This window comes from Lolium perenne, chromosome 3, assembly GCF_019359855.2.
Source record: "Lolium perenne isolate Kyuss_39 chromosome 3, Kyuss_2.0, whole genome shotgun sequence".
In the NCBI taxonomy this organism is placed as follows: domain Eukaryota; kingdom Viridiplantae; phylum Streptophyta; class Magnoliopsida; order Poales; family Poaceae; genus Lolium; species Lolium perenne.
In genome coordinates this window covers 115,881,790-115,902,804 of record NC_067246.2, presented here as the reverse complement: position 1 = coordinate 115,902,804, position 21,015 = coordinate 115,881,790, and the positions used below count along the sequence as shown (strand labels likewise).

General features: G+C 41.5%; 2 protein-coding genes across 3 annotated transcripts; both read left to right on the top strand.

Moving 5' to 3' along the window:
- The first annotated feature begins 2,503 nt into the window (after nucleotides 1-2,503).
- On the top strand, nucleotides 2,504-7,197 carry LOC127342212 (uncharacterized). The gene is made up of 6 exons (XM_051368170.2): nucleotides 2,504-3,581; nucleotides 3,670-3,703; nucleotides 3,932-4,008; nucleotides 4,894-4,969; nucleotides 5,123-5,232; nucleotides 6,951-7,197. Exons 1-5 carry the CDS (start codon nucleotides 3,513-3,515, stop codon nucleotides 5,224-5,226), a joined length of 360 nt encoding a protein of 119 aa, XP_051224130.1. The 5' UTR covers nucleotides 2,504-3,512; the 3' UTR covers nucleotides 5,227-5,232; nucleotides 6,951-7,197.
- Nucleotides 7,198-10,899: 3,702 nt separating this feature from the next.
- Nucleotides 10,900-15,218, top strand: LOC139829828 (uncharacterized). 2 transcript variants are annotated; one of them, XM_051368167.2, is made up of 6 exons: nucleotides 10,901-11,757; nucleotides 11,846-11,879; nucleotides 12,108-12,184; nucleotides 13,070-13,145; nucleotides 13,299-13,408; nucleotides 15,128-15,218. In XM_051368167.2, the coding sequence occupies exons 1-5, from the start codon at nucleotides 11,689-11,691 to the stop codon at nucleotides 13,400-13,402; spliced, it is 360 nt and encodes a 119-aa protein (XP_051224127.2). In that variant the 5' UTR covers nucleotides 10,901-11,688; the 3' UTR covers nucleotides 13,403-13,408; nucleotides 15,128-15,218. The 2 variants fall into 2 exon arrangements, with proteins under 2 accessions (XP_071684204.1, XP_051224127.2); XM_071828103.1 differs by lacking the exon at nucleotides 15,128-15,218 and having other exon boundaries at nucleotides 10,900-11,757; nucleotides 13,299-13,845.
- Nucleotides 15,219-21,015: the final 5,797 nt, after the last annotated feature.

Sequence of the window (21,015 nt, the reverse complement as noted above, 5' to 3'; positions counted from 1 at the left end):
GAAGTTTTCAAGGGTCAAGAGAGGAGAATGATACAATATGATCAAGAAGAGTGAAAAGTCTAAGCTTGGGGATGCCCCCGTGGTTCATCCCTGCATATTTCAAGAAGACTCAAGCATCTAAGCTTGGGGATGCCCAAGGCATCCCCTTCTTCATCGACAACTTATCAGGTCACCTCTAGTGAAACTATATTTTTATTCCGTCACATCTTATGTGCTTTACTTGGAGCGTCTGTATGTTTTTGTTTTTGTATTTGTTTGAATAAAATCGGATCCTAGCATTCTTTCTGTGGGAGAGAGACACGCTCCGCTCGTTCATATGAACACTGGTGTTCTTAGCTTTACTTTTAATGTTCATGGCGAAGGGTGAAAACATCTTTGTTCATTGCTATCTAGTTGGAAACAGAAAATGCTTCATGTGGTAATTGGTATATGGTCTTGAATAATTTGATACTTGGAAATTGTTTTGAGTTCTCAAATAGATCATGTTTAAGCTCTTGCATCATGTAGTTTAAACCTATTAGTGAAGAACCACCATAAAGCTTGTTGAAATTTGGTTTGCATGATTGGTCTCCCTAAAAGTCTAGATATTTTCTGGTAAAAGTGTTTGAACAACAAGGAAGATGGTGTAGAGTCTTATAATGCTTGCAATGTGTTCTTATGTAAGTTTTGCTGTACCGGTTCATACTTGTGTTTGCTTCAAACAACCTTGCTAGCCAAAGCCTTGTACTGAGAGGGAATGCTTCTCGTGCATCCAAAACCTTGAGCCAAAACCTATGCCATTTGTGTCCACCATACCTACCTACTATGTGCTATTTCTCTGCCATTCCAAAGTAAATTGCTTGCGTGCTACCTTTAAAAATTCATTCCTTGTCTTTGCAATACATATCTCATGGGAAAATAGCCTTAAAAAACTATTGTGGTAAAGAATATGTAGCTTATGTATCTTATTTCTTATAAGTTGCTTGTTGAGCGGTAACTATGTTTCTGGGGACGCCATCAACTATCACACTTTTGTTGAAAATCATGTGAGTTGCTATGCATGTTCGTCTTGTCTGAAGTAAGGGTGATTTATCATGATTAAATGGTTTGAGTATGCATATTGTTAGAGAAGAACATTGGGTTGCCAACCAAAGCCATGTATCATGGTGGAAGTTTCAGTTTCGACATTAATCCTCAATCTCTTATGAGAATATTATCTGTTGTTGAATGCTTATGCATTAAAGAGGAGTCCATTATCTATTTTCTATGTTGTCTCGGTATGGATGTCCTCAAGTTGAGATCTATCAAAAACGAGAAATCAAATGCGATCTATCTCCTTGGACCTTTTGTAACACCCCAACTTTTGCAACCTTGATTAATTGTCCATATTTCAAAAATTAGGGGGAACAAAAACTTTTTCTATAGACTAATTTAGATGAGTTGCCTTGATTTGTTTGTTGTGATGAATTGCTTTGATCTGCCGCTAGATATATTGTCTTGATTTCTTGTTGAGTTCTGTGTTGAGTACCTCAAAGAACAACACCTCTAGTGGTCAGACATACAACTCACCTAATAAAACACATGTGTGACTTAGGTAAAATTGTTTTCCTTTTTACTACATCAAACTCTTCTCCTGATGGCAACATGAGTGTGCCATCTTGATATTCTTATTTGTGTTAGTCTAGCTCAAACCATCCTTGAATCCAAAATTTGGGATCATCTACCCTCATCACATCCTTCTCTTATACCCACTCATCATAGGTTGATTCTGAAGCCAAGTCAACAATCTGTTTTGGCAAGCTTATAAGTTCCAGACTTTGGCAGTTGATATCTAAGCAACCACCACTGTTATTGTTGACCTCAATGCATGGATCTCATCTATGCAACATCCTCTTCAACCTCCACGTCTTGCATGTCTCAGTCAATCCTTGCAGCTCATATATTCAACTTGATCTTGTACCCTATCCAATGTTTTACCTCAAGATCACTTCCTTCACTTTTACCTCTTGTTTTTATTCAAGTTTAATCTTCACAAAACCAAGATTGGGAATGATGGGTACATTTTGAGGCCACCATCTACCCTTGAGAACACTCCTCCCTAAATTAGTTTTCTTTCTCAAAAACCCTATTGTTTTTCCTTCTCTAGTTTTGATCACAAAACTACTTCTAGTTTTATAAAATCTTTTCAGGATATTTCTTCAAAGAAAACAAAGAACTGAAATGGGTTTTGTTTTTCATCCCATTTCTACCAAGTACTGATTTCTAAAACATTATTTTCTATTTTTTTTCCATTTTACAAAAGGCTTGTTTATGGTACCTATACCATTTCTTGTCTTCCTCTTGCTTATTTTACATTTGAGAAAAACTCTACTTCACTTGAGAAAGTAAGTAGAACATTTTGACCTCCTATGTTCCAACTAGTTTCTCTCAACATTTTCAAATTCCATTCCACTTGAGTTCATTCCCAATTGAGGTGTTTCAAATCCCTTTCAAATAAATTCTTTTTTTTTTTTCAAATGACAATCCTTGCACATCTTATGCACATCACTGATTTACCACATTGTATCCCCTCATCCTCCAATTCTTGATCAAATGGATGATCATTTGATACTTTCAAATGGACTCCCTTCAACTGAACCCTAGACTCAGGGAGTATTTCAAACCACTCCCAATTGACCTCTTTTTTTTAGAACAACTTATTTTTCCTCATACCTATCTCACTCCCCCATTCTTTTCCATCAACACCTTGACCTCTTGAATTGATTTTATGCCACCATATTCACCATTGGTATTGTATCTGTACTTCCATCACTACCCCTCTAAACCTTGGATCTATCTCTTTCCATCATTTGTTTGCCACAAACAAAGTGATAACAAATTTTCCTTTTAATGCATATCACTCTCACTCTCCATTTCTATCTCTATGTCTCAACCTCCATCAACATTACCTCCTCAACATCATGCACATGGATGATGTGCATCTCTCTCTCATTGTTCATTTTTGTTTGGCAAGAATGGAGCCGGCCAATTTGTGTTTGCATTCAAAATTCGGCCAGCACTATCTCCCCTTTTCCTTCTTATACAAGCCATGCCTCCCACCTACCCCAATCCATAAATGGGCAGCCTCCCAACCAACTCAATCAATGAGGAGGCTACCTCCCAACCAACTCAATCAATGAGGAGGCAGCCAACCCACCCCCTCTCCCTCTATATAAAGGGGCTTGGCAGCCCACTCCCTCCTCACTTGCTCTCATTTCCCACTCTCCACTCCTCTCCACTCCTCTCCTTTGCCTCATTTCTTTTCACTCCCTACTATTTCCTCCACTCCCTCACACTCTCCTCCTCCACTTCCCCACGAAAATGGTGCTCCCCTTGCTCCCATGGCCGGCCATAGCCATGGCAAGCCACCAAGATGAAGCTCTCCCCTCCCTCAAGCTCATCCTCACCATGAGAGCCTCCCTCTCCTTCTTCTCCCTAACCTTAGATGGTTTAATCTCCTCTTCTTCTCCCTCCATTGCTAAGATTGGATCTTGATGCAGGTGCATGTTGGTCCAAGCATGGAGAAGGTTGAGCTATCCTCAGATCTGAAGTTCTTGAGCAAAGTTCGTCCAAAACCTTGCAGTAATTTCTGTTTCTTGCTGTTTTAGATTCTGGTACGATCTTGTAAAATCTGCCAAATCTCGTGTGCAGATCCAAATCGAGTGGTTCAAAGTTCTGCAGATAGGTACTGAAAATATCTACAACTTGGCGTTGGTCTCATCCTCAAATTCGTTACGGATTTTGCATGATAAATAAAGTTCTGCAAACATGCAGAATCATTGTTTGTTAGATTTCTTCCGTTTTACAAAACCTTTTTGAGCAAACTCAATTTTGGGTGAAAGCCCTATCCAGTACCTTCATTTTGGCGTTGGGTTCACTTCAAATGACCTATTGGAATTGAAATGGTTCACAGATCAAGATCTGGTCAGATCTGACTTTGTCGAATTAAATCAGGAGCTTGGAAACGAATTTTTGAATGAAACCAGTTGGGTAAGAACCACCTTTACAATACCTTTCAGATGCAGCTGACCTCATATTTTTATGAGTTGTGTACGATTTGTGGTGAATTAAACTTATTCTGTGTGTTCTGCAGACATGGCTGTTAGCTTTTAATTCATCAAAAATCCATTTTTGAACCTAATTGAGTGATTCCACTTCTGTAGGATTGCTGAATGTTTTCTTAATTATCTCAAACAAGTTTCAAACCTTTATCTGTTCTGCAACTCCATAGTTAAAGCAAATGGTGAAAACATGCAGTGAACTTGTAAATCCATTTGTGAGAGTTTCAGAAATATTTTGAACCCAAATCCAATTGCGTGTGAATCTCTGTTTAATTACCTTTCAAATGCCAGTGGCCTCATATTTTTAGGATGTTTCTACGATTTATGGCTTACAGATCTTGTTTTCTGTACAGTCAGATTCAAAGAAATTCCTAAAATTGTAGGTTTGATGTTTTTGGGTGTTTCCAATTGGGTTAGTCTTGTATTAGTACTGGCCATCTAGGAAAAATAGTGTTAGTCTCTGTTCATGCATTTTCGTTACTGTTAGTAAGGTATATGTGTGACATGCATTGTTGGACCAAAACTTGTTGGGTTTATTTAAAAACCTTGACCAACTCTTTTTATTAGAAATGGGCAACCTTTGTTTTATGTTTGCAAAACAAAATCTCTGCAATTTAACATTAGCTCTTTTGTTTTGCTTAAGTTTTCAAATGGTAGGGCATATCATTTGCTTCCTATTCTTGTGTGGTGTTATGTGAGCAAACTAAGTTAGGAAAACTGTTTTCTACTTTTTCCAAAAATGTTTGAAAATGTTTTGTGAATGTATTTGATGTCAAGCTAATGCTTTTGTCCTCTTTATGATGTTATCTACCAGGGGATGTTTGGTTTATACTATGGTGATAACCGAGAGAGGCAATTGCTAAGTTGTGATACTCTCATACCTTTACTAGGTAAATAACATGGGTTTTCTTTAAGTTGTTTGTGGTATCTATAAGTCCTTTGTATGGTAGCTCTTTATTGAATGGTTAAATTATGGTTGTTGTATGTTTGTTTTGTTGGTGCAATGTGATTGATTGTGTTCCTTTTATATTTTCCGGCGATAGACGCGAGCAATTCCAGAGAAGAAGAAGTGGAATTGGACAAGGATTTTATTTATATTGTTGGGATTCTTATATTGATGGAGTTGAAGAAGTACAGGGACAAATAAGCCAAGGCAAGCCATCTTTTGATCTCTGATCCGGTGTCTAGTTGGATGTCATTTGTTGATGTTCAAAGCGCCTTCATTCTATGTGTGTTATTATCTCTATTTATGTCATCTATGTGTGATTGCAAGTGGGGTACTCCCTAGTGGTGATGCTCCACTATTGTCCTTGTGTTATGGGATGCATGGTAACATGGCCGTGCTATTCCACTTGGTGATCTTGTATGCTCAACTTGAGCATGTTCCATCTCAAGATATTAACTTACACCACACCCACCCCTTTGTAGTATAGAGGTATCAATGTCATGATCTTGGTGTATTCTCAACTTGAGAGGAGTATGCCGTGTACCATCTTGGAGAATATGTTGGATAGTGACACTCCACTATCTAAGTTGTGTAATTAGCACCACAAATCTGAGAGTATATTCCTCCTTGTGTTGTCATAATACATGCTTACCTTAAGCAAGTATGATCCACTCCACTACCCCTTTATACCTCATCTATGGCGGGATGACTCTCATCTCGGCCGTAGTGCAATACTAGTTCAACTCATGAAACTATAGGTTGGGAACCCCTCAAGGTTTTCCTTGTTGTAAATGTTTATGAAAACCTTGGGTGAGGCAATCTTACCCAAGCGTATGGTTTATGAAAGGAAAGGATCTTGACAAAGATGGTTGGAAAGAGGAAATGTGTGTGTGACTTGGGTTTTTGAGAAAAAAGACACATGGTTCTCTGTATTCGCCCGGAACAATTAACCCGCGCAACCACACTACTCCAACGTGGGCACGGGGCTTAGCTTGACGTTTGTTCTTCTTAGCATGAGGCACCGCACAACTATACAAGGGTACGGTTACCCCCGAGTCCGGGTTGTCGTAGTTGGAGACAATCGTATAACGGGAGGCCTTCGGGGCTGACCCGTCCGGAAGACACTATGGGTCTCCTGGCTTGGCGGTGGAGCCACGCTCAAAGGGAGGTGAGCTGCCACGGTGCCGGGGAGGTACATACTCCATAGGGTAGGACCTCTTGCTAAGTTGAATAGGCGAAAGGCTTCGACTGATTATCCGAGACTCGCATACTTTCGTATGACGAATCGGGGATGATCCCGGCGGATTTATCAGATCTTGTGGGGAAAGTGCGCACACTCTGCAGAGTTAAAACTATTCGAATAGCCGCGTCCGCGGTCATGGACGGTTGGGATGGCCGTTACCGAGCTGTGTCGAGTTTTGGTTTAGAAAATGATTTCCAAAGGAAATGTGTGTGTTGGATGTACCGGAAGGGTACGGAAAGGCTGGTGCCGACCATATGGAGATGGTCGAGGAAAATGAAACAAAATTGGGTGACCCTTCCTAGTGTTTCATGTAGAGGGACTCTTCTTCAATAAAGATATAGAGATGTCGTAGTTTATCTTTTGAAGTATCCTCTTCAACAAAGATATAGAGATGTCATAGGACTTTCCTAGTATCCCCATCAATTGAGATGGCGGTATGCTACCTCTTCTTTAACAAAGGTATAGAGATGTAATAGGACTCCCTTAGTGTCCCCATCACTCGAGATGCCGGGATGCTATATCCACAAGAGAAACTATTTCTCTTCCACATGCTACATCCACGAGAGAAACTATTTTTCCTCTCTTGCCTTCTCTAGTTAGAATTTTTATCACCTTCTTGATGGTTTGCGAGTACAATTCCAAATGTACTCACGGCTTTGTCCCTGGCTATTTACTTGGCCAGACTTGAAGGAGTTCGACAGATGAAGAAGGAGTTGACGACGTCTATGCGGGCTAGGAACGTCTCCCCAGTCAGTTGCCTGTAGGGTTATGGCAGATGACTTGGGTACTGCGCTGCTGAAGTGATGATGCTACTCTGATGTTTAGTTAGGCCCTTCGAGGCTATTATGTAAGTATTGGTCATGTGACCATGTTGTAATTTTCTTATTCCGCTTTGTAATGGATGGTGTAATTTGATATCAGTTCGGTTATGTGTTCACGGCGCACTGATCATGGGATCGTGAACTGTATACATAACAGGGTATTTCGGACAGCTAGTCCGGGGTCCCCACAGAGCTGGTATCAGAGCCATCCTGACTGTAGGAGACCTTAGTTAGCATGGACGTTAGTTAGGAAACAAGTACTTGGGCAAAACTATTTACCAAACAAATTCTTTCGTTAGTCGGAAGCATAGCTTCTACTCCTCTTGTTTCTTCAAAACTTCTAAATTCTTATCTCTCCGCTTTATAGAAGTGTTTGAAAATTCTTACTCTATTGTCTCAGCCAATTCAAACCTACATATTGGACGATGTCCCCAACTCAGACTGGAGACTCGAACTCGAAGATGGCTCAATCCCTCAGGAAGACTCATATATCTCCAACTGCAGCTATTGAAGATTGGATGCCGACGTAGCCGTGTGCTTGTTGGGATGATAACATCATGTCTTTGGTTGTCACCAAAGTCTGTCAAGGAGCTGACCTTCTTCCTCCGTGGACTTGCACTTTTTGCAGTCATCTGGGATCAAGTCCTCAGTTCTTGACTAGTAATTTTTAGGCCAGCTACAAGAAGTTGACGATTTCGGGAGTACCTCAACAACTACCTCTTCGAAGACCTCACGTTCCCGGGATGTTGAGCAAGAAGACTATGCAGTTTTCTCCTCCGCCTCAACATAGAAGACCGAACACCAGGCCTGCTTCGCAACCAACTGCCCCGAAAATCCATGTTGGAGTCCATAAGAGCAAAATGAAGATGGCAACATATGTGACCAGCCCCCAAACCAATAGGATGGATAGGACAAACTCAATCGCTTTGATTGAGCTACCCCCACGCATTAGGCATTCCATGGGTACTTAGGTTACCATGCCTGGTTTGATGATTGCTTGTAGTTCCCTTGTGTGCTGCCTTGAGTGTCTTTTGTTTGTTTGTTGTGTGTATAATTGTCTTGGCTTTTCGGTCTGAAAAACACCCTTAGTGTGATAAACTAGCTTAGAAAACCTCCCAAAGATGTTTTCACCCTCACCTACCTCGCCGATGTTTTGCTAACTGCTAGTTAGTTGGATAAGTTAACGAAAAGCTCTAACTCTACCCCCGTTAGCAGTTGTTTTTCAAACATCAGGAAAACTAACCCAAACCCCCATCTACGCTAACTTCCTTCAATATCAGCTGGAGCATCTCGACTACGCCAAGAAAGAAGAAGCCCTACCTTCAAGAATGACTGCACCTCTGCGAGAAGACATACTAATTTGGACTAACCTTGGAGCATAATCGCGCTAACCTCGAGGATATTTTCTTGAAAACTACCCTCTAACACACCGTCTAACAAGTTGAGTGAACAATAGCGTCAAAGCCAAGCTACATCACATGGTTCATCTGGTCCTCATCAAGTGAAGGCTCCTGAAGATACCTCAAGACTCAAGACTTTAGGCGTAGTTTACCCGCTAACTTCTTAGTTGCTACTGAAGTCAGCACCGACCCTCAAGCTGAAGATTGTCTTCGACGACCCTATTCTTGCTTCATATGGGTACCAACCAGGCGTTTCATCAACTTATTAACTCACGGCGCGTCCCCTATGGTTTAGTTAACACCGTGAGTGCCTCTTGAAGTTGCGGTCTGCACGTCGCCCCTGAAGATTCTTCAACTGAGTACGGAAGATCGATGACTCCTTCAGAAGCCCCCGACAGGACCGCAAGGCAGAAGCTCTAAGATTTTCCGAAAGCCCGATGAAAAATCTTAAGGGTGGAAGTCTTCCACTAAAAGTTGGAGCTAACCCTAACATTTTAAACCTTTCTAACACATCGTTGGAAATGTGGGATGCACTAACCCCTCTTGAAGCCGTGGACTACTCAACGCCCGCTGAAGATGTTCAACTCCAAAGATCAATGGCTTCTCCAAAAAGCGCCCGACAAGACCCGTGGCCGAAGCTTACAGTTTTTAACGCCCCCTCCCCGATGAACAATTTTAAGGGTGGAAGACTTCGTCTTCCACTAAATTTAAGCTAACTCTAAAAAGTTTTCAACCCTGCTCAAGCACCATTGGGTGCACTAACTCTCCCACAATCATGAACCCCGCTAGGATCATTAAGAAGGTATAGATCCAACATCTGCACGGAGTCGTCAGCCTCTTCATGAAACTCGCCATCGTCAGAAATCCATCATGTCTCTCACAAGCTGAAGTTGCGACCCTCTCCACACAAAGGCATGTCTACATAAAAATGGAGTCTAATTTTCGTTAAACTTTACAACCCCTCCAGTTCTACGCTCAGTAATCTCGGGACGAGATTATTTTAAGGGTGGAAGATCTGTAACACCCCAACTTTTGCAACCTTGATTAATTGTCCATATTTCAAAAATTAGGGGGAACAAAAACTTTTTCTATAGACTAATTTAGATGAGTTGCCTTGATTTGTTTGTTGTGATGAATTGCTTTGATCTGCCGCTAGATATATTGTCTTGATTTCTTGTTGAGTTCTGTGTTGAGTACCTCAAAGAACAACACCTCTAGTGGTCAGACATACAACTCACCTAATAAAACACATGTGTGACTTAGGTAAAATTGTTTTCCTTTTTACTACATCAAACTCTTCTCCTGATGGCAACATGAGTGTGCCATCTTGATATTCTTATTTGTGTTAGTCCAGCTCAAACCATCCTTGAATCCAAAATTTGGGATCATCTACCCTCATCACATCCTTCTCTTATACCCACTCATCATAGGTTGATTCTGAAGCCAAGTCAACAATCTGTTTTGGCAAGCTTATAAGTTCCAGACTTTGGCAGTTGATATCTAAGCAACCACCACTGTTATTGTTGACCTCAATGCATGGATCTCATCTATGCAACATCCTCTTCAACCTCCACGTCTTGCATGTCTCAGTCAATCCTTGCAGCTCATATATTCAACTTGATCTTGTACCCTATCCAATGTTTTACCTCAAGATCACTTCCTTCACTTTTACCTCTTGTTTTTATTCAAGTTTAATCTTCACAAAACCAAGATTGGGAATGATGGGTACATTTTGAGGCCACCATCTACCCTTGAGAACACTCCTCCCTAAATTAGTTTTCTTTCTCAAAAACCCTATTGTTTTTCCTTCTCTAGTTTTGATCACAAAACTACTTCTAGTTTTATAAAATCTTTTCAGGATATTTCTTCAAAGAAAACAAAAAAGAACTGAAATGGGTTTTGTTTTTCATCCCATTTCTACCAAGTACTGATTTCTAAAACATTATTTTCTATTTTTTTCCATTTTACAAAAGGCTTGTTTATGGTACCTATACCATTTCTTGTCTTCCTCTTGCTTATTTTACATTTGAGAAAAACTCTACTTCACTTGAGAAAGTAAGTAGAACATTTTGACCTCCTATGTTCCAACTAGTTTCTCTCAACATTTTCAAATTCCATTCCACTTGAGTTCATTCCCAATTGAGGTGTTTCAAATCCCTTTCAAATAAATTCTTTTTTTCAAATGACAATCCTTGCACATCTTATGCACATCACTGATTTACCACATTGTATCCCCTCATCCTCCAATTCTTGATCAAATGGATGATCATTTGATACTTTCAAATGGACTCCCTTCAACTGAACCCTAGACTCGGGAGTATTTCAAACCACTCCCAATTGACCTCTTTTTTTTAGAACAACTTATTTGTCCTCATACCTATCTCTCTCCCCACTTCTTTTCCATCAACACCTTGACCTCTTGAATTGATTTTATGCCACCATATTCACCATTGGTATTGTATCTGTACTTCCATCACTACCCCTCTAAACCTTGGATCTATCTCTTTCCATCATTTGTTTGCCACAAACAAAGTGATAACAAATTTTCCTTTTAATGCATATCACTCTCACTCTCCATTTCTATCTCTATGTCTCAACCTCCATCAACATTACCTCCTCAACATCATGCACATGGATGATGTGCATCTCTCTCTCATTGTTCATTTTTGTTTGGCAAGAATGGAGCCGGCCAATTTGTGTTTGCATTCAAAATTCGGCCAGCACTATCTCCCCTTTTCCTTCTTATACAAGCCATGCCTCCCACCTACCCCAATCCATAAATGGGCAGCCTCCCAACCAACTCAATCAATGAGGAGGCTACCTCCCAACCAACTCAATCAATGAGGAGGCAGCCAACCCACCCCCTCTCCCTCTATATAAAGGGGCTTGGCAGCCCACTCCCTCCTCACTTGCTCTCATTTCCCACTCTCCACTCCTCTCCACTCCTCTCCTTTGCCTCATTTCTTTTCACTCCCTACTATTTCCTCCACTCCCTCACACTCTCCTCCTCCACTTCCCCACGAAAATGGTGCTCCCCTTGCTCCCATGGCCGGCCATAGCCATGGCAAGCCACCAAGATGAAGCTCTCCCCCTCCCTCAAGCTCATCCTCACCATGAGAGCCTCCCTCTCCTTCTTCTCCCTAACCTTAGATGGTTTAATCTCCTCTTCTTCTCCCTCCATTGCTAAGATTGGATCTTGATGCAGGTGCATGTTGGTCCAAGCATGGAGAAGGTTGAGCTATCCTCAGATCTGAAGTTCTTGAGCAAAGTTCGTCCAAAACCTTGCAGTAATTTCTGTTTCTTGCTGTTTTAGATTCTGGTACGATCTTGTAAAATCTGCCAAATCTCGTGTGCAGATCCAAATCGAGTGGTTCAAAGTTCTGCAGATAGGTACTGAAAATATCTACAACTTGGCGTTGGTCTCATCCTCAAATTCGTTACGGATTTTGCATGATAAATAAAGTTCTGCAAACATGCAGAATCATTGTTTGTTAGATTTCTTCCGTTTTACAAAACCTTTTTGAGCAAACTCAATTTTGGGTGAAAGCCCTATCCAGTACCTTCATTTTGGCGTTGGGTTCACTTCAAATGACCTATTGGAATTGAAATGGTTCACAGATCAAGATCTGGTCAGATCTGACTTTGTCGAATTAAATCAGGAGCTTGGAAACGAATTTTTGAATGAAACCAGTTGGGTAAGAACCACCTTTACAATACCTTTCAGATGCAGCTGACCTCATATTTTTATGAGTTGTGTACGATTTGTGGTGAATTAAACTTATTCTGTGTGTTCTGCAGACATGGCTGTTAGCTTTTAATTCATCAAAAATCCATTTTTGAACCTAATTGAGTGATTCCACTTCTGTAGGATTGCTGAATGTTTTCTTAATTATCTCAAACAAGTTTCAAACCTTTATCTGTTCTGCAACTCCATAGTTAAAGCAAATGGTGAAAACATGCAGTGAACTTGTAAATCCATTTGTGAGAGTTTCAGAAATATTTTGAACCCAAATCCAATTGCGTGTGAATCTCTGTTTAATTACCTTTCAAATGCCAGTGGCCTCATATTTTTAGGATGTTTCTACGATTTATGGCTTACAGATCTTGTTTTCTGTACAGTCAGATTCAAAGAAATTCCTAAAATTGTAGGTTTGATGTTTTTGGGTGTTTCCAATTGGGTTAGTCTTGTATTAGTACTGGCCATCTAGGAAAAATAGTGTTAGTCTCTGTTCATGCATTTTCGTTACTGTTAGTAAGGTATATGTGTGACATGCATTGTTGGACCAAAACTTGTTGGGTTTATTTAAAAACCTTGACCAACTCTTTTTATTAGAAATGGGCAACCTTTGTTTTATGTTTGCAAAACAAAATCTCTGCAATTTAACATTAGCTCTTTTGTTTTGCTTAAGTTTTCAAATGGTAGGGCATATCATTTGCTTCCTATTCTTGTGTGGTGTTATGTGAGCAAACTAAGTTAGGAAAACTGTTTTCTACTTTTTCCAAAAATGTTTGAAAATGTTTTGTGAATGTATTTGATGTCAAGCTAATGCTTTTGTCCTCTTTATGATGTTATCTACCAGGGGATGTTTGGTTTATACTATGGTGATAACCGAGAGAGGCAATTGCTAAGTTGTGATACTCTCATACCTTTACTAGGTAAATAACATGGGTTTTCTTTAAGTTGTTTGTGGTATCTATAAGTCCTTTGTATGGTAGCTCTTTATTGAATGGTTAAATTATGGTTGTTGTATGTTTGTTTTGTTGGTGCAATGTGATTGATTGTGTTCCTTTTATATTTTCCGGCGATAGACGCGAGCAATTCCAGAGAAGAAGAAGTGGAATTGGACAAGGATTTTATTTATATTGTTGGGATTCTTATATTGATGGAGTTGAAGAAGTACAGGGACAAATAAGCCAAGGCAAGCCATCTTTTGATCTCTGATCCGGTGTCTAGTTGGATGTCATTTGTTGATGTTCAAAGCGCCTTCATTCTATGTGTGTTATTATCTCTATTTATGTCATCTATGTGTGATTGCAAGTGGGGTACTCCCTAGTGGTGATGCTCCACTATTGTCCTTGTGTTATGGGATGCATGGTAACATGGCCGTGCTATTCCACTTGGTGATCTTGTATGCTCAACTTGAGCATGTTCCATCTCAAGATATTAACTTACACCACACCCACCCCCTTTGTAGTATAGAGGTATCAATGTCATGATCTTGGTGTATTCTCAACTTGAGAGGAGTATGCCGTGTACCATCTTGGAGAATATGTTGGATAGTGACACTCCACTATCTAAGTTGTGTAATTAGCACCACAAATCTGAGAGTATATTCCTCCTTGTGTTGTCATAATACATGCTTACCTTAAGCAAGTATGATCCACTCCACTACCCCTTTATACCTCATCTATGGCGGGATGACTCTCATCTCGGCCGTAGTGCAATACTAGTTCAACTCATGAAACTATAGGTTGGGAACCCCTCAAGGTTTTCCTTGTTGTAAATGTTTATGAAAACCTTGGGTGAGGCAATCTTACCCAAGCGTATGGTTTATGAAAGGAAAGGATCTTGACAAAGATGGTTGGAAAGAGGAAATGTGTGTGTGACTTGGGTTTTTGAGAAAAAAGACACATGGTTCTCTGTATTCGCCCGGAACAATTAACCCGCGCAACCACACTACTCCAACGTGGGCACGGGGCTTAGCTTGACGTTTGTTCTTCTTAGCATGAGGCACCGCACAACTATACAAGGGTACGGTTACCCCCGAGTCCGGGTTGTCGTAGTTGGAGACAATCGTATAACGGGAGGCCTTCGGGGCTGACCCGTCCGGAAGACACTATGGGTCTCCTGGCTTGGCGGTGGAGCCACGCTCAAAGGGAGGTGAGCTGCCACGGTGCCGGGGAGGTACATACTCCATAGGGTAGGACCTCTTGCTAAGTTGAATAGGCGAAAGGCTTCGACTGATTATCCGAGACTCGCATACTTTCGTATGACGAACTGGGGATGATCCCGGCGGATTTATCAGATCTTGTGGGGAAAGTGCGCACACTCTGCAGAGTTAAAACTATTCGAATAGCCGCGTCCGCGGTCATGGACGGTTGGGATGGCCGTTACCGAGCTGTGTCGAGTTTTGGTTTAGAAAATGATTTCCAAAGGAAATGTGTGTGTTGGATGTACCGGAAGGGTACGGAAAGGCTGGTGCCGACCATATGGAGATGGTCGAGGAAAATGAAACAAAATTGGGTGACCCTTCCTAGTGTTTCATGTAGAGGGACTCTTCTTCAATAAAGATATAGAGATGTCGTAGTTTATCTTTTGAAGTATCCTCTTCAACAAAGATATAGAGATGTCATAGGACTTTCCTAGTATCCCCATCAATTGAGATGGCGGTATGCTACCTCTTCTTTAACAAAGGTATAGAGATGTAATAGGACTCCCTTAGTGTCCCCATCACTCGAGATGCCGGGATGCTATATCCACAAGAGAAACTATTTCTCTTCCACATGCTACATCCACGAGAGAAACTATTTTTCCTCTCTTGCCTTCTCTAGTTAGAATTTTTATCACCTTCTTGATGGTTTGCGAGTACAATTCCAAATGTACTCACGGCTTTGTCCCTGGCTATTTACTTGGCCAGACTTGAAGGAGTTCGACAGATGAAGAAGGAGTTGACGACGTCTATGCGGGCTAGGAACGTCTCCCCGATCGATTTGCTGTAGGGTTATGGCGAGATGACTTGGAGTGCTGCTTATTTCTTGAAGTGATGATGCTACTCTGATGTTTAGTTAGGCCCTTCGAGGCTATTATGTAAGTATTGGTCATGTGACCATGTTGTAATTTTCTTATTCCGCTTTGTAATGGATGGTGTAATTTGATATCAGTTCGGTTATGTGTTCACGGCGCACTGATCATGGGATCGTGAACTGTATACATAACAGGGTATTTCGGACAGCTAGTCCGGGGTCCCCACACCTTTGTACAGGCAGCATAGAGGTACCCCTTTGTGACACTTGGTTGAAACATATGTAATGCAATGATAATCCATGGAAATCCGAGCTAATTAGGACAAGGTGCGAGCACTATTGGTATTCGATGCATGAGGCTTGCAACTTATAGGATGTCTTATGTATAACACATATGAATTATTACTACCGTTGACAAAATTGTTTCTATGATTTCAAAATAAAAGCTCTAGCACAAAAATAGTAATCCATGCTTCCCTCTGCGAAGGGCCTTTCTTTTACTTTATGTTGAGTCAGTTTACCTACTTCTTTCTATATTAGAAGCAAACACTTGTGTCAACTGTGTGCATTGATTCCTACATACTTGCTTATTTGCATTCATCATATTACTTTGTGTTGACAATTATCCATGAGATATACATGTTGAAGTTGAAAGCAACTGTTGAAACTTATATATTCCTTTGTAATTGCTTCAAAACCTTCTACTAAGAATTTATTGCTTTATGAGTTAACTCCTATGCAAGACTTATTGATGCTTGTCTTGAAAGTACTATTCATGAAAAGTCTTTGCTATATGATTCAGTTGTTTAGTCATTGTCTTTACCATTGCTTCGAATCACTTCATTCATCTCATATGCTTTACAATAGTATTGATCAAGATTATGATAGTAGGGTTTTTTGTTCTCGTGCCCCTAGTTTGTTAGTTGTACTCAGTTTTCCCCAGCCTCTTAACTTTTCCTCAGTTTTCCCCTCCCTCTAGTTTGAAACACCTCGCAGAAGCTCGGACGGGAGGGTTGCCGTCTGGTCAGAGGCCTTCCGTTACTGGTGACGGCTAGGGAGCCGCGGTGGTTTTGACATGACCGTTGCTTTCGAAATGTGTTGACTGTTGACTGGAAGAGCTGACTCAAAGATTCCCCCCCCCCCCGCCCGAGACTGGAGGAGATCACACACCGCCCGTCCACCGCCACACCGTCCTGCCCACCTACCTTACGGCGTCGTCCGCCGCCGAGCCGGCCCCGCCCCCACCACCACCCCCGGGAGGCGGAGAGGGCTCCGCCTCCACCAGATCTGGATCTACCCCTGTCCTCTTTGTATTTCCGTCTGGTGTGCCGCCTAATCCCGTCAGCCATGGAGAAGATTGGGAATCGGAGGGATCTAACGCATGGATTCCATCTGGGTAAGCATCGTCTGCCTATGTGAATTAATAGTAGGCAGTTTTTGAGCGCCAATCATTGTTGCTCAAATAACTGCGTTGCTTTTTGAATAGGATGGATCCAGCGCTGGCTTTTCGGCTGGTGGTTAGGCTGGATTCTAGCTTTACGCGTGATTCTAAATGCTATAAGAATGGGTTTTACTTCCCTGCGGTGGTTGCAACCACCATCTCGTTGAGGGATTTCAAATCTAACATCTACGATAAGTACACCTGGAGCTCTTTCGATGCAGTTCATTTTGAATATTTCAACAGCCCGGAGCAAAGATTTGTTCCACTAATTTCCGAAGACGATCTGGGAATTCTTTTTGCTTTGAATGCTTCTTGCCGGTTCGGTAAAATTCGCATCCATGTGGACAGGGGCCAGGCATCATCTGGTGCTGGGGCATCGTCAGGTGGTCGGGCATCATGTCTCTCTACTGCTGCTGCCTCTGCTAATAGTGTGCGCCGCGGCGCTCCTTGTAGCTCCAAAGCAGCACCATCTGTCCCCAGTGCTAGTGGTAGCCTGATCGTTTGTACGGTTGATGTGGAGGACGATGCAGACATTGAGGATCAGTCTCCTCAAGATGATGAGGATGAGTTGATGTTTCCTGAATTGGTAGATCGATGCAGTAAGCAGGCAATGGAGGATCAATACATGGAAGATATTGCTTTTGGTGCCAGATTTGATGACACTGATGATGAAGAGAAGAATGAGAACAATGACAGCCTCGTTTTAGCCGATTACAAAGGTGATGACTTGCCAACAATTGAGTGGAACAGGGAGGATCCTTAGCTTGCAGAAGGCACCGTGTTTCAAATGATGATGGACTTCCGTAATGCAATTACTACATATTGCATTCTCTCTAAGAATAATTATGATGTTATTAAAAGTGAGCCAGGTAGGTTCACAGTTAAATGCCCGTACAAGAGGTGTAGGTGGAGGCTGCATGCATCCACAATGCGCACAATCAGCTTGGTTCAGGTACTACGCCAACCAGTTGTGTATTTTAGATCACGGTGTAAAATTTGTTATCTATTACTGACATCCCTTATCATTATGTTTCAGATAAAGAAGAATGAGCACGTCCATTCTTGTCCACCTCTAGGGGGAGAGCCAGAGCTGAAAACAAAGCTAGCGAAGACTAGGTGGTTGCCAGATATAATCCTAGATTGGCTGAGAGAAACTCCTTCACTTGGTCCAACAACACTCCAGAAAAAGATGGTTGAGAAGTTTAAAATGAAAGTACCTTACATGAGGATGTTCTATGCAAAGGAAATGGCTCTTGACAAGATCAATGGTCCATGGAATGAAAGCTTTCAGTTGCTTTACACTTTCAAAGCTGAAGTGGAGATGGCTAGTCCAGGCAGTGTTGTAGCGATAGACAAGCATACAATTCCCTACAAATTGAAAAGCGGGAAGGTAATGCACAAGAAATGTTTTAGAAGGGCTTTTGTTTTTTTCAAAGATTCCCAGCTACCTCGGGGCTGACTCCTATCCAAGGCATGAAGCGGAGCAGCGGCAGTGGCGCGCCACCGACGGCTTCCGTGCGGCGTCCCCGTCGAGATCTAGAAGAAGGGCCTTGTTGTAATTTTTCAGTTTCTTCTGGGTTTATCTATAAGATCGCTGGTTTAATATTATCTCCTCCATTCCGCAAAAAAAAAGCTTGCTGGAAAGGCTTTTTGGACGGTTGCGGGCCTTATTTGGCCGTGGATGCAACAGCTCTTCATGGCAGGTTTAAAGGACAGCTAGTTGCTGATACTGTAGTTGATGGACATAATTGGATGTTCCCTGTTGCTTATGGAGTTTTGGAGGTTGAGTCAGAGGAAAGTTGGACTTGGTTTCTGCAGAATTTGTGCGACCTTATAGGTCATCCACCAGGACTTGTTATCCACACAGACACTTGCAAAGGTTTGGAGAGTGCGGTAGAAGCAGTATTCCCTGGAGTGGAGCATAGGGAATGTATGCGACACTTGGTATAGAATTTTACAAAGAAATTCAAGGGTAAAGTTTTTACTGACAACCTATGGCCAGCTTCATACACATGTAGCTCTAGGAAGCATCTGTTTCATTTGGATGTGTTGTATAAACAAAAACCTGGGGTGAAGGAGTACTTGGATGAACATCATGGTAGGGTGTGGTCAAGAAGCCAATTCAATGAAATTTGCAAGGTAGACTATGTAACAAGTAACCTTGTGGAGAGTTTCAATTCAAAGGTCAAGTCATTGAAAGGGCTTATGCTGTGGCAAATATTTGATAAGATTAGGCAGATGATCATGATAAAGATCGATCTGCGTCAAAGAATTGCATCCACAAAATATGCTGGCCATCTCATGCTCCCATCTTTGATTAAGTCTTTGCATGACAGGGCAAAACAATTGAGGATGCAATGCGTCAGAAAAGGAATGGAGGCTGAGGTAACCTACACTGATAGTAAAAACAGGCAGTGGAGGTATCCAGTGAGTTTGGTTGATAGGACATGCCATTGTAGGGGATGGCAGATCCGTGGGATACCCTGCATACACGCATTGTTTTTCATGAGTGTTATAGGGGTGAAGATGGTGAAGTTGATCAGTATGTGTCAGAGTATTTCTCTGTTGCCAAATTTAGGGCTGCATATGCTATGAATGTTCCTACCTTGTTGGGAAAAGACCAATGGATGAAAGTCGATCCAGGCTTCAAACTGTACTCTCCAGTATTGACTAGACCGGCAGGTAGGCCGAGGAAGAATAGGATCAGAGCTAGTGCAGAGGGTGGTGCACCGATTCGAAAACGTAAGTGCAAACATTGTGGAATCCCTGGACACATTGCTAGGCTTTGTAAAAATCCAGTTGACCCAGCTTTTGGAATGGAAGATCAGGCGGGAGCAGAAAATGCAGAGGAGAATGAAGTTGCAATTCAACTTGAGATCGAATCAGCAGTTCAACATGAGGAGATTGAAGCAGCAAATGCAGAGGAGATTGAAGCAGCAATTGAACATGAGGAGATTGAACCGATGGATCGTGAGCAGAGGGAACAGATGGATGTAGAGCTTCTTGAACCGATGGATCGAGAGCAGAGGGAACAAATGGATGTAGAGCTGCTTGAACCGATGGATCGTGAGCAGAGGGAACAGCTGGATGTAGAATGGCTTCAACCGATGAGTCCAGCGGAGAAGGAATAGTATGATCGAGATTGCATCGAAAGTGGTGTGGCCTAGTTTGCTGCTAACTTCGAAGAGCAGATGGCAGAAGAAAAAGCACAAGCTTCGCAGAAGAAGAAGAAGAACAAGAAAGAGGGCAAAAGGAAGGTAGACACCGGTAATATCCCTGGTAGGGTTACCCGGAGTAAGGTGGTGGCCCCAGCGAGTCACACCGGGAGCAAGAGAAAGATTTTATTCGGAACAACTAATTTTAATTTGTATGAACAATTTGTATTGGGGTTCCCTTTGTATTGGGGATGCCTTTGTGTTGAACAATTTTAATTTGTATGAACAATTTGAATTAGTATGAACAATTTGAATTTCTATGAACAATTTGTATTGGGGTTCCCTTTGTATTGGGGATCCCTTTGTGTTGAACAATTTGTATTGGGGTTCCCTTTGTATTGGGGATGCCTTTGTGTTGAACAATTTTAATTTGTATGAACAATTTGAATTTGTATGAACAATTTGTATTGGGGTTCCCTTTGTATTGGGGATCACTTTGTGTTCAACAATTTGAATTTGTATGAACAATTTGTATGCCACATTTAAGCCACATTTATCATTTTCTCTACGGTTTAGGGTTTTAGGGTTTTAGGGTTTAGGGTTTAATTCAAAATAATTCAAAACATTGTGGAACCTTCCCATGGAGTCTTGTTATGTTACCTACAACCTAGAGAAATAATAATGGAAAAGGAAATATAGAGATATGAAGTTTTTATGCCAAAAGCTTCAAAACCACTTCCTAGTCCATGAGCTACTAGTTATGAAGATGCAGGGCTTTCTGCTCAATACACCTCCCAAATACCCACTATGCTTACAAACTTTGTCCAAATGAGTCCAAATTCGTCACACTTGTGTATCTTTGAATTGCAAACAATATCTAGTCGGCCAAAATGTAATATATTGTTCAAATAACACAATTTTACATTTTTTTATGCCAAAAGCTTCAATTTCCCTTAGTCCCTTTATTATTTGGGTGCCGCTGTTTTACTTAGTGTTACTCAGTTTTCCCCCTCTGGGCCCACTTGTTTTACTCAAACCTACTCAGTTTTGCCCTTCCGATAAACATTTCCTCACTTTTCCCCCTCTTAGTTCTACTCAGTTTTCCTAACTTGTACTCACTGGCTGATCTCTGATTGGTAGAGATGTATGTCACACGGATCTTGGTTGGTTGAAAGATCAACGAACG